Source organism: Mustelus asterias, chromosome 28 (assembly GCF_964213995.1).
Source record: "Mustelus asterias chromosome 28, sMusAst1.hap1.1, whole genome shotgun sequence".
Classification (NCBI taxonomy): Eukaryota; Metazoa; Chordata; class Chondrichthyes; order Carcharhiniformes; family Triakidae; genus Mustelus; species Mustelus asterias.
This window is the reverse complement of record NC_135828.1, coordinates 2,910,806-2,924,915: the sequence shown is the minus strand read 5'-3', so window position 1 is coordinate 2,924,915 and position 14,110 is coordinate 2,910,806. Positions and strand designations below refer to the sequence as shown.

The 14,110-nt window shown below is 42.1% G+C and overlaps 1 protein-coding gene across 5 annotated transcripts in view; it reads right to left on the bottom strand.

Annotated features, from left to right (window-relative positions):
- usp54a (ubiquitin specific peptidase 54a) overlaps positions 1-14,110 on the bottom strand; it is a 132,327-nt gene that overhangs the window by 15,894 nt on the left and 102,323 nt on the right. For 4 of the 5 annotated variants that reach the window (XM_078199341.1, XM_078199339.1, XM_078199342.1 and 1 more), the window contains exons 12-15: positions 10,772-10,927; positions 9,953-10,643; positions 9,098-9,231; positions 1,767-1,940 (exon numbers count right to left, since the gene is read on the bottom strand). In XM_078199341.1, coding sequence (XP_078055467.1) covers positions 1,767-1,940; positions 9,098-9,231; positions 9,953-10,643; positions 10,772-10,927 — 1,155 coding nt within the window. The remainder of the gene's footprint in view (positions 1-1,766; positions 1,941-9,097; positions 9,232-9,952; positions 10,644-10,771; positions 10,928-14,110) is intronic. The other variant, XM_078199343.1, reaches the window with a different exon arrangement.

Sequence of the window (14,110 nt, the reverse complement as noted above, 5' to 3'; positions counted from 1 at the left end):
ACTAGATTATAATTGGTCGATTGGTCCCTATTTTGGTCTTTAATCACACTCAGCTCAGAGATCCGCCCGAACTTGGAGAAAGTCTCTTCCAGGAATTCACTCCTGTGAAATATCAAAGATGCTCCTTAAAAGACTGCTCTCTTTGCTTTCCTCCACAACATATTGGACAGGGAAGTACATGTTCGAGTGATTTCACGCGGCTGAGGGGAGTAGCCAGCACCAACTGTCAGTTTACAACCCAATCACTTTCATTCCATAAGACTGACATTTCTGGTAAGATGGTATTACGTAAAAACGGAATTCCCTGTATCCCCAAAATCAAATTCCCTTTTATTATATGGATTTTTTAAAAATCAAACGTTTTGTAGATCACATTTTATAACTTGTCTAATATTTGATGAAATCCGCAAACCAGGGTATTAAATTGCAAGACATTTGCACCAGCTGGGAGGTATGTGTGCACAAATTGGTGAAACTGCCGAAAGGATCCTGAATAAATAGAGTAAGAAGTCTCACAACACCAGGTTAAAGTCCAACAGGTGTATTTGGTAGCAAAAGCCACTAGCTTTCGGAGCGCTGCTCCTTCGTCAGGTAAGTGGGAGTTCTGTTCACAAACAGGGCATATAAAGTCACAAACTCAATTTACAAAATAATGGTTGGAATGTGAGTCTTTACAGGCAATCAAGTCTTAAAAGAACAGACAATGTGAGTGGAGAGAGGGTTAAGCACAGGTTAAAGAGATGTGTATTGTCTCCAGACAGGACAGTTAGTCACATTGTCAGTTTGTGTCATTATATGCCCTGTTTGTGAACAGAACTCCCACTCACCTGATGAAGGAGCAGCGTTCTGAAAGCTTGTGGCTTGTGCTACCAAATAAACCTGGTGTTAAGAGACTTCTTACTGTGCTTACCCCAGTCCAATGCCGGCATCTCCACATCATGTATAAATAGAGGCAGAGAGCACAAAAGGAGAAAGGACATGATGAATCTTTATGAAATACTGGATTGGTCTTAACGAGAAAATTGTGTCCAATTCTGAGCACCCACTTTAGGAATGACATGAAGCCTTCAAAGAGAGTGCAGAAAAGGCTGAATGGGTCCCAGAATGACCGAGAAGAGGTGATGGGTAGAAGATTTGATAGAGGTATCCAAAATCTTGAGTAGAGATTGAGTAAACAAAGAGAAGCTGTTCCCAATGACAAAAGGGTTGAAAACAGGAAAATAGAGCTTTAAGGTAATTGGCAAAAGAACCACAGTGATACGAGGAAAGCATTATAATGCAGGGTTTGGAATACACTGCCTGAGGGTGTGTTGGAGGCCGACTCAATTGTGGCTTTCAAAAGGAATTGGATAAGAACCTGAAAAGATACGGAGGACTATGGGGAAAGGGTGGAAGAGCAGAACTAGCTGAGCTGCTCTTGCCGACCTGGACCTCCTACTGTGCATTATCCATTCTATGATTCTATAAACACAAGAATACTCAGCAACATAACAAGGAACTTGCATAATGATGGTGCCAACAAATGGCAGGAACACAACATTCTCCACATAAATGACTCATTCTAAAATGAAACAGGCAAACTTCAAAGATCATGGGGTGCAACAGCTAGATCAGAAGCCCTCCAACAGAGGAGTGGAGGCACATGAGCAGTATAAAACTGAAAGCAATGATGGTCTCAAGAGTTTATTAGAATCCCAGCAATAAGTTACAAGTGCCTTTAATTAGTTGCCCTTAATGTAGACCTGAAGCAGTGGGCAAACACTCACCCTGATTCTGTAGCTCATCCAGGTCCATGAATTTGCTTGGTCGGGGGTTGAAAACCATAGTTGCTTCCTTTTCCCGCAGTTTCTTTCTCCTCAGTTCCTCCTCTTTGGTTCTTCTTTTAATCTCCTCTTCCAGCTCATCCAGCTCACTTCGCATGGGTTGACTGAAGTTTTCATCTTTATGAAGCAGATTTAACAATTGGCCAATAACACGACACAGATTTGTTTTTGTATACATATTCTGTTCAAATTTACCTTTCAGTAACTGTATCCAGTTAGTGGGGGAAAAAACATGGATTTAAATTAGTTTCACTACTTTCTGAATGTTGCAGCTCAATGGTTTTCCCCGTTGTAAACAGAAAGTCAGAATGAGGATTTCGAGAAGCTCGACCAATTCGAGAATATCCCAACAAAATTAATGAAGATTTTAGTTGTTTCAATTAACAGGTGAACAGGCCTTCCAAAGATTGTCCTTTCAAAATCCTTTGTTTAGTTTGTCGGCAACAGCACATCACTGATTGACTTGACCCATCTTTCGGTGTGGTGTTAGTTTTGGATGTAGAGGGGGAGGCAGGGAGTTATTTCCCCATCATTTACACTGACCATTTGTCAGGGGTAGCTGCTGAATTGCTCTTCCAGGAAAACTATCAACCAGCAGACCGCATGGGCCAATTATTCCATCATTCAGGGACATGGAAGCTTCCCAAAGTATCGGCACAGTGTAAAACAGAACCTCAACACCAGTGAGCTCATCCCAGCAAATCTGGCACTATAGTTCTATTTTTAGTGAGTACTGTGCAATATTTTCTAAGCATAATTTAACACAATTTCGGCCAAATCAGAATCTGTTCGTCTATTGATAAAGTTAAAAATCTTGTTGAAGTTGTGTGCAAATTTCTTCACTCAAAGGCTAAGAAACAAAAATGGAAAGAAGCATAGTTTTCCGGCTCCCTGCCACGTTCCAACATCAAGGACGGGATTTACCGGCCGCATTCGCCCCAAGGCTGGAAATTCCTGCCCAAGGTCAATGGAGCTTTGCATTAGTCCATCCCTGCCCATTACCATTCCTGTGGCAGGTGGGATGGAAAAATGTAGCCCCGAGTTTGGCTTTCGTTTGATGAAAGCTATCTCCCAGGTTGTAGGATCTTAGTATAAATTATCAGATGGGGAATGCCCACATTCTCCACTCTGATTTTGGGCGGCACGGTGACACTGTGGTTAGCACTGCTGCCTCACAGTGCCAGGGTCCCAGATTCAATTCCAGCCTCAGGTCACTGTCTGTGTGCGGAGTCTGCATGTTCCCCCCGTGTTAGAGAGTCATAGAGGGTGTCTGCGTGGGTTTCCTCCCACAGTCACAAAGATGTGCGGGTTAGGTTGGTTGGCCATGCTAAATTGACCCTAGTGTCAGGAGGATTAGCAGCGTAAATAAGGGGGGTTATGGGAACAGGGTCAGGGTGGGATTGTGGTTGATGCAGACTCGATGGAACGAGTGGCCTCCTTCTGCACTGTAGGGATTCTATGAAATTATGATCAAAAGAAACCAGAACATCAGCTTTCTGGGCTACACAGCAGGATGTTTTCAGTTGCTCAGGATACTTGGCAATAGCTTGCGTATTTGATTAAAATAAAAACATGAGAAATAAGTGCAGGAGTAAACCATGTGGCCCAGTGAGTCTGTTCTCCCATTCATTACAATCATGGCTAATCTTCAGCTTCATCTCCACTCTATCGCCTGCTGCCCATATGCCTTGATTCCCTGAGACACCAAAAGTCTGTGCATCCCAGCCTTTTATATTCAACGCTGAAGCATCCACAGCCCTCTCGAGTATAGAATTACAAAGATACATAACCCTTTGATTGAGTGAAGAAATCTTTCCTCAACTCGGACCAAAATCAGCATTCCCTTAACAGGGGCAAAATCTCAGGATGATATTTAGTGAGGATAGTTTGTAAAGCTGCGCAGCAACATCCTAACAACTCAGCTTTACTTTATTAAAATGAAAACCAGTGCAAATCTGAGAAAATTATCAGGTTTACAATGGGAGTATTGTTAATGGTCAGAGTTGATTATGTTTGATTAAGGATGGAGGGTACACAGAGTCAGGTGGGACACTGGGTTAATAGCTAGGAGGCAGAGATCAGTAATTTGCATTCTGTGAATAAACCTTCATCTGGCTTGGGTCCATTTAACAAATATTTGGCAGGGATGAGCCAATGATTATGGTTAAAAAAAAAACAAATTTTGCACATCATATCCATTTAGTCTTGGTGTGATTTGTGTGCCAATGTGTAATATTTATGTTGATTTAGTTCCACTTGAACAATCACTGCAGACCACACCAGACACTGGCTTGAATTTTCCCCCTGTTGACAGCTTCACAAAAGGACATTCCCAACAGCCATCAACATGAAACCATCTCTAATCAGCTGTAACAAAAACAGAAAATGACGGAAAATCCCAGCAGGTCTGACAGCATGTGAAGAAGGAACAGAGCTAACGTTTGTCATCCAGACTCGAAACATTGGATGGCAAAACATTAGCTCAGTTCCCTCTCCACAGAAGCTGTTAGACCTGCCTGGATTTTCCAAAATTTTCAGTTTTTGTTTCAGATTCGAGCATCCGCAGTAACTTGCTTTTATCTAATCTGCTGCAATTTCCTCCCAATGTTCTTGCTAGCCATTAAGGGAACGTAAAAGCAGGATTGGGAGAAGATTATCAAAACTCAGCACAAAAAAGTTGATTTCTTGGGAAGTTCAGTGCCATCAAGAAGTCCGGAAATATTAAGTGAGAGTTATTTGGCGGATCAGTCCAGATGTCTGATGAGCAGGAACCCACCAGCATATTCAAGTGACCCCACACCTCCTCCTGAGATTTGTACTTCTCTCTGCAACCCAACCATGACAGGCACTACAGCGTAAACGTACAAGTGTATCGTTCTCATATCCAATGTTGAGCTAATGTTTTTGATGTTTCTGTTGTGACAAGTCACACGGTTTGCCCATCAACCACATTCTCTATCACTCTGATAGAAGGAACTACACTGGTCAGCTTGCAACATGCTAGTCACAGATGTTTCAGAGTCCAAGGTCAAATACTAGGCTTATACAGCACTCATTGCTGTTAGAATGTAACCAGTGACAACTTTGTATTGGATGTAATGTGACCAATGGGAAGAAGATGTAAGAGTCAGCTGACCCAGTAAACCATGGAACCAATTACAGAGTGATGTAATAGTCAGCTGACCAGCTGATTCACTATAAATAAGGAACTATGTAGAATTGTAGAGAGCTTGGAGTGGCCCAGGGTGGGGCCCCAAGTTTGGAGTAATGATGTTTCTTTATTGAACCCCTTCTTTGAAGAGTTCCTTCTGAAGAAACAATTGCTTCATATAGGTCTTGTGCGAGTGGCTTTCACTAAGATGAGTGCTGCTTTTTCTATGATGCAGTAAGAAGTCTCACAACACCAGGTTAAAGTCCAACAGGTTTATTTGGTAGCAAAAGCCACTAGCTTTCGGAGCGCTGCTCCTTTGTCAGGTAAGTGGGAGTTCTGTTCACAAACAGGGCATATAAAGACACAAACTCAATTTACAAAATAATGGTTGGAATGCGAGTTTATACAGTAATCAAGTCTTAAAAGTACAGACAATGTGAGTGGAGAGAGGGTTAAGCACAGGTTAAAGAGATGTGTATTGTCTCCAGCCCGGACAGTTAGTGAGGTTTTGCAAGTCCAGGCAATTCGTGGGGGTTACAGATAGTGTGACATGAACCCAAGATCCCAGTTCAGGCCATCTTCATATGTGCGCAACTTGGCTATCAGTCTCTGCTCAGCGACTCTGCGTTTTCGTGTGTCGTGAAGGCCGCCCTGGAGAACGCTTACCCGAAGATCAGAGGCTGAATGCCCGTGACTGCTGAGGTGTTTCCCAACAGGAAGAGAACACTCCTGCCTGGTGATTGTCAAGCGGTGTTCATTCATCCATTGTCGTAGCGTCTGCATGGTCTCCCCAATGTACCATGCCTCGGGACATCCTTTCCTGCAGCGTATAGGTAGACAATGTTGGCCGAGTTGCAAGAGTATGTACCGTGTACCTGGTGGATGGTGTTCTCACGTGAAATGATGGCATCCGTGTTGATGATCCGGCACGTCTTGCAGAGGTTGCTGTGGCAGGGTTGAGTGGTGTCGTGGTCACTGTTCTCCTGAAGGCTGGGTAATTTGTTGCGGACAGTGGTCTGAACACCATCCATGTACGTGGCATGGTACATTGGGGAGACCATGCAGACGCTACGACAACGGATGAATGAACACCGCTTGACAATCACCAGGCAAGAGGGTTCTCTTCCTGTTGGGAAACACTTCAGCAGTCATGGGCATTCAGCCTCTGATCTTCGGGTAAGCGTTCTCCAAGGCGGCCTTCACGACACACGACAACGCAGAGTCGCTGAGCAGAGACTGATAGCCACGTTCCGCACACGAGGACGGCCTCAACCGGGATCTTGGGTTCATGTCACACTATCTGTAACCCCCACTACTTGCCTGGGCTTGCAAAATCTCACTAACTGTCCCGGCTGGAGACAATACACACCTCTTTAACCTGTGCTTAACCCTCTCTCCACTCACATTGTCTGTACTTTTAAGACTTGATTACCTGTAAAGGCTCGCATTCCAACCATTATTTTGTAAATTGAGTTTGTGTCTTTATATACCCTGTTTGTGAACAGAAATCCCACTTACCTGACAAAGGAGCAGCGCTCCGAAAGCTAGTGGCTTTTGCCACCAAATAAACCTGTTGGACTTTAACCTGGTGTTGTGAGACTTCTTACTGTGTTTACCCCAGTCCAACGCCGGCATCTCCACATCATTTTCTATGATGCTCCGTGGAATAAGTGTGGGCTGAATGAGGAACAGGCACATGCTGTAGTAATTCTCCACCAGTAGATGGTGCACTTGCCTTTGCTATGAATTATTCCAGCGTTTATGTGGCTGTAGATAAATGAAGGCAAAAACTCAACTAAAGACAAATTGAACACCAACGAGCACCATCTGGGAGACTGGGCAACAGTGGGTGACTTAGCAAAATATTCACACCATCAGATACTTGTGCAATGGGGACAGCTGTGACGTATCAGGAGGATTAACAGTCACAGACTTAGCTAGAGCTCACCTTGCTTACAGAAGAATTGTTTTAAAAAGTACATATGTTTCAAATAATAAAACTGGAACCAGAATTATTATAGTCAAGTCTTAATTCCTGGGGAAAAAAATGCCTAATTCAAGCAACACTGTTAGGGAGCTACACTCCAGATGATACAAGGGGACATGTGGAGGATTCTATGAAAGTGCTCAGCCCTGGCATCATCTCATCTTCACGTCACTCATGGATGGTTTGTTTCATTCACACCTCCACCAGCTGACCGTGTTACTGTATAAGCAACTGCCCGGCCTTCAACGTGTCTCAGTCAAAGCTGAGAATTTGTGGTCTGTGCTTTGTGGTTTTAAAAAAAAACAATGAACGAGAAGACAAACAATGGAATTCTTCCAAACTATTTTTTGCGAGAGGGCACAGAGTAAAAAAAAACAATCAGGTGTGGCTGCTCTGCCACATGAGTAATTTTAACAGCTTAAAGTGTACAAGCCTTAGAGACCTTATTACTGACTGTCATAGTCAGCACAAGATGCTTACTTACTCAATCCATGGGTGTGCCCCTGGCAGTTATTGTTATAAGTATGACGCATAGATTTAGCAAGTTCACTGTTAAGGTCGTAACAAAAGAAATCTCATCAAAATCACTAACTGCTGCAAGTATTAGACTAAATCACAGTAAGTCTCAAGAACGGTGGCACTGTGGTTAGCACTGCTGCCTCACAGCGCCAGGGACCCGTGTTTGATTCCTGGCTTGGGTCACTGTCTGTGTGGAGTTCGCACATTCTCCCCATGTCTGCTTGGGTTTCCTCCACGTGCTCCGGTTTCCTCCCACAGTCCAAAAATGTGCGGGTTAGGTGGATTGGCCATGGTAAAATTGCCCCCTAGTGCTAAGTAAAAAGGAGAGTCAGTGGTGACAAGATGGTTGCTCCTTCAGCACAGTAATTAGAGTTTGAATCCAATTACTGATGAACTAGGTAGCCCATAGAATCCCTGCGGTGCAGAAGGAACCAAGATTGTGCCGGAGCGAGGAGTCTTCTTGCAAGCTGTGCCCAGCATACCTGCAAATTCTATCTATTACTCTCATTCTGTGCTTCTCAAACTTCATTCTAACTCTTATAAACTCTCTAACAATGCTTATCTTTCTCGACACCCTAGCTATGGCTGTAACAACTACATTCTACACTCTCTCGTTTCCTTCTCTATGAACGGTATGCTTTGTCTGTATAGCGCGCAAGAAACAATACTTTTCACTGTATCCCAATACATGTGACAATAATAATTCGAATCAAATCCGGCCCATTGAGTCCTTGAAAGTCAGCTTTTAGGGATGATCGAGATACAATACCTCTGGCATTGGCCAACCCATACAAGTCAATCCATTATTACAACAGGCTTTGCATAGTCTTAGAATATAACTCAAGTTGACATCAATTAGAAAGGAAAATTGCACTTTTTAAAAAATGATAAAAATAATGCAAGTTACTAATTGTTGGAAGGGATGAAATGAAAGGAATTTCATGACTGGCATGTTTTCTCACAGATCATAGAATCCTACAATGCAGAAGGAGGCCATTCGGCCCATCGAGTCTGCACCGACCATAATACCACCCAGGCCCCTATCCCCATAACCCCATGCATTTACCCTGGCTAATCCCCCTGGCTCTAGGGGGCAATTTTAGCATGACCAATCCACCTAACCTGCACATCTTTGGACTGTGGGAGGAAACCGGAGCACCCGGAGCAAACCCATGGAGACATGGGGAGAATGTGCAAACAGTGACCCGAGGCCAGGAATCGAACCCGGGTCCCTGGCGCTGTGAGGCAGTAGTGCTAACCACTATGCCACCATGCCGCCCAGTTACTGCTCCTCAGTTGGGATGAATAAATCAGTCCACACCAGCACTCAGGGAATGTATTCTGTTCTTTTTAAACTTTGTAAATAAACACCTCAGCAGCAGTTATTTTGCCAATATAATGGTGAATGAGGACAGTTTCAACATCTCATTGCATGCATTTTCAAACCATGATGACATTTTTTAAACAAATATTTTGGTGAAAGACTTCAGGGAGGGAAAGAGGGAAAAGCTACAAATGATTTTGTTACGACATCACATGCAAGTGAGACACAACACTATCAGCACAATTTGCCTTCATCAGAAAGAAGAAGCATTAGGATATAAAGAGTTTTCTTACTGAAAGTCTGCTGCAAAGTCACCCAGCTCTTAGAGGCTGCGGACGATTCCTGTTGTAAGGCACTGCTGCTCTTGGACTTGGGAACAGTTTTCCAGGAAGGACCGGAACTGATGGGTTTCTTGGCATTTGTTTCCCTTCAAATAGAGCAGCACACACAGAGCACCTCAGAGAAATTGACATTTACTATAAGGCACATAAGTGCCCACTTAGACAGATGGATTATAGCAATTACCACAGGTATAATGGAAAATGAAATAAATGGAGGCTACCAGCAGACAGCAGTGTCACCTTGCAATAGGGAACAGATTGCAAACTTAAAGACAAGGCAGTATTTTTATGATAAACCATCTTGTGTCCTATCATTTATTTCATTGCAATCTAGTTGTTGCAGAGCAATGCTTATAATTTATGGTATCAAATGTATTAAATGGTTTGTACCATGTACATTCACACACGTGCAAGCCCTATTAAAATTAAGTGGTTTTGCCAATATATTTATTTCCTGACTGAAAGTGAGAAGTAAACTATACTTCAATCATAACTGTCAGTCAAAGAAACAAAGTCTATTAGTACAATAAAAATCCCATAGTGCTATTGCCAATCTTTCTGCTGCTACTGAATATACAGCCCATGATAAATGTATCAGACATTAAGCTGCACACACGGTCAAGCTTGAATTTTATTTGCACTTAGGAATATTGATATTGGAAAAAATATATGCACCAACATTTTTGAAAGTGACTAGAAGCTTTGTACAAGGGGAAGTTCCTGAACGTTTGTGTTTTTAACAAACAATATGAAGCAAAATGAAACTTATGACCAAGAAGTGCTAAGTAATCAAATGCCTGATTTTACCTGAAAGGATTGGTATTAGAGTTGTGCACTCCTGCTGGAATCCCATCAGTAACTGAAGTATCCAAACTCACTGGACTGTTGCTGTTGCGCTCACTGCTTTCATAACCAGATTCCATTCTCTGAATAAAACATTCATTTTCTCCCAAACTGTGGATCCCAGTTTGTTGCATACCTTTACCAAGATAACCAGTCTTCTCATATCTGTCATTACTTAAGTGTACGCCTTTCACTTCATTCTTTGTATTGTCCAGTGCTAAAGGGGCTCCCCCAACTCCTACTGAACTTTCGGTCTTATTGTGGTTATAATCTTTAGTGTCATCTTCGAACGTTGCATTCATCTGTGTATAACATGCAACCCTCCTTTTCTCTTTTGTGAAAATACTGTCAATATTGAGGACCTCCCGTTTGGGTTTCCACAAGTAAGTCTTTGACCTGTTCGATAAGCTCGATTTGGATTCGCTGCTCGTGCTTTCCATTTCCCAGTCTCGTGACTGTCCGCCTGACATTCGGAAGCAATCATTTTCGACAGGCTCAATCGCCTTTGCTGGAAATGATTTGCTGTTACTCTGGTCTTGGTTATGTGACGGTCGATTATGAATAATATTGCTCATGGTTTCTCTGAAGTCCTTTAATCTACTAGTAGCAGGTTTTGGTCCAGCTCTCGGGGCTTGCTTTTCTTTCAGTGTTTCACCTACAATTTCAGACACGAAAGACACAAAGGCTAAAGCATGCACAAGAGCAGCACCCCACTATTCACAGGCACCCACCACCCTACACTTCCAATCGCTATAACATTTCTAGATAGATTCCTTTCCTCACCTTCACTGTGATAACCACAGGACGGAACTTCATCTGATTTCTCTGGTTTCCCCCGATTATCAGGGTGCCTAGGCCGGCTGGAACTCCGCCTTCTATCCACAGAAATCCCTTTTTTGAAAGGAGGTCGGTGATTAGATTCACTGTCTGTATGATGTCCTGAGACAAAATATCAATTTCTCAAGATAAAAATAATATTTATAAAGAAGCTGGCAGGGACAACTCCATAGATCCCTGCCTCCAACTTATTGACTAATACACAACTGTTAATAATGACGGTGAAAATATTACCTGTAATGCATGATAGCAACATTTTAGCATTATCAAACAACGCTGTGTCTTTGAATGTAATTACACTGCAGTTACTGATCACACATCTCAAATGCATTGAGGTTCCCTCACTACTGATAAATTTAGTTTTGAGAGCATGAGAGCCTACACAAATATATATAATTTCAAAAGCTCTACTGGAAATTGTAAAAAAAAATCTTTCTAACTCCAATTGCCTATCTTTCTTATCCATTCCAAGCTTCCCATGTCATATGAAGACATAGATTTTCTGTTCCTTCACTGTCACTGGGTGAAAAAGCCTGGAACTCTCTCCCTAACACCACCATCTAGAATGCAGTGATTCAAGAAGGCACCTCACAACCACCTCCTCTAGGCAATTAAGGATGGGCAATAAATGGTGGCCTAGCCAACAATGCCCACATCCCATAAATTAATTTTGAAAGTAATTGGAGCAGGAGTAGGCCATTCAGCCACTGAAGCCCATTCCACCATTTAATAAGATTGTGGTCTCAACTTTCTTGTTTATCACCTTCTGATGCCTTTGTCAGTCAAGAATTGATCTAACTCAGCCTTATGACTCAGCCTGGATTGCTCTTGGAGGAAGAGAATTCCACAGTCCAATGACCTGAGAGAGAAAAACATTCTCCTCATGCCTGTCTTAAATGAGAGAACCCTTACTTTTAAACTGTGTCCCATAGTTCTAACCTCTCTCGTAGGAGGAAATATCCTTGCAGCAGCCTACCTGTCAAATCACCTCAGGATCTTATTCAACAAGATCACCTCTTATTCTTCTAAATTCCAAAGGATGCAGGCCTAACCTGACCAACCTTTCTTCTTAAGGCAACCACTTCATTCCAGTTATCAGCTACATGAACCTTCTTTGCACTTCTTTTAATGCAATTTTATCTCCTCTTAAATATGGATATCAAAACTGTACAGTACTCCAATGCCCTGTACAACTGTACATAACTTCACTACTTTTATATTCCATTCCCCTTGCAATAAACAAAAACATTCCATTGCCTTCCTAATCTCTTGCTGTACCAGCAGAATATGTTTTTGTGATTCATGTACCAGGACACCCCGATCCCTCTGTATCTCAAGAGTTCTGCAACACTATCTGTCTAAATAATATGATACTTTTCCATTCTTCCTGCCCCGAGGACACGTTCACACTTTCCCAAATTATACTAATCTGACAAATATTTGCCCAATTAACCTATCTCAATCCCTTGCAAAATTGTTATGCCCTCTTCATATCTTAGTCTCCTACCTATCATGCTGCATTTAAATGCTATTATATGTGCAATTTCGTCCTTGAAAAAATTACCCTTAAAAGTTCTACACATCCCTCTTTTAAAAGGGACAGTCAGCCATTTGCTCAACAGTCAATGAAACCCATCATCATGGTCAAAAGTGTTCAACCCAAGCTACTAAGAAATCCACACAATCTCCAAATCTGTGCCAATGTCCACTGCAAGTCCCTGCCTGAGTCTCTGCAATCAGGTTCCCACCTCTACTACAGCAGCAAAAAACTGCCAATTAATGTCATCAATATGAATAATACTGCCTTACCCTGAGTCTTTCTGCTAACATTCCACGGCACATGCCTCTTCTAAAGCTTCTTCACGGTTGTCCAGCTCAGTGGAGGTGTCCTCATTTGATTCTATGCTAAGATGAGGGTAGCCAGGATATATCCAGCAAGTTTCTCTTTCTGCATTCTGTGTCCCCCCCCCTCCCCAGAGTCCCAATGATCATTTCCTCCTTTTCCTCAACAACTACTGCGCATTAGTGACATCAACGCCAGGTAGAGGTTCAACTTTCATATGTGTGCTGATGACATCCATTTCTACCTTTCCATTGCTCTAAACTCCTCCAGGGTCTTTGTCCACGAACTAGATCAATCATAATTTCCTTCAGTTTTTGTTGAGACTGGTCTTACAGGCACCTTCAGCATTTACTACAAACTCTACACCTATGCCACTGTTTCCGCCTGCCTCTGCAGTTGAACAAGATTCTTATAATCTTGTTGTCCTCCTCAACCCAAAGCAAAGCCTCAGGCTCAATATCCTCATCATTACAAAGGCCAGCTCCTTCCACCTGCAGAGTTCCTTCTGCAACCTTCTTCCTAACAAATACTTCTTTGGCTTGGCATTCTTTTCTTTTTATTATACCTTCAAATGTATTCAACGTTTTTTAGGTTGCAAGATTGTTTAATGGCAAGAGCTGTTTTGAGAGTTACACACACTTGATTTATTAACCACAGAGAGCTTAGGCAAGGTTTGGTACAGATGTACTGCTGAACTTCAGCCTAAGGCTATGTGGCTTACTAATACAAAGCATCGATAATTTTTTGATTGCCTGTGCAACCATGATCACCCCATCAATGGGGGATTGAGTTTACTGGATTACCTGCGGCCTCATTAGAAAACTCCCCACTTCCCAATGATTGGTTTACCATTCCCAGTCCCTCTGGCTTGTCAAGCTGGCTGATCAATCAATAGTGTCCATAACACAGCAAGCAGTGACCCATTTAAACAGCATCAAAACCTGCAAGTGATTGCAGAATAGCTAACAGATATGGTAACCACTTGTTAAAAAGTGACCAGGTTACTGATACTCAAGAAGTTTCCCCAGACTTTATGGAGATTATTTTGGGTGATTAAAATACTTCAATTTCAGTTTGGCAGTTAATATACTGGATGAAATGACATGTCTATTCCATACTACAATGCATTAAAAGTATTAGCTAATTTCTCTGAACCCATAAGTTTTTTTAAAAAAAGGAAAATACAAGATTTAGTTCCCTTAACAGGTTATGTACTCAAATATGACCTATATTTTCAAATGGTCTTTTAAAAAAAAAACACCTCCGCTTAAAGACTTGGATGGAACATTTATGAGAATTGAATCAATTTCTTTTTCAGTTTTTAATTACACTTCAATTTATGATAAAAATTCTAAATTTACAATCCTTTATTATCTTAATTTAATCCATTTTGCCAGGATCTGCACTGCCAGAGATTGATTTTCGATTCTTAAGGCTATGCA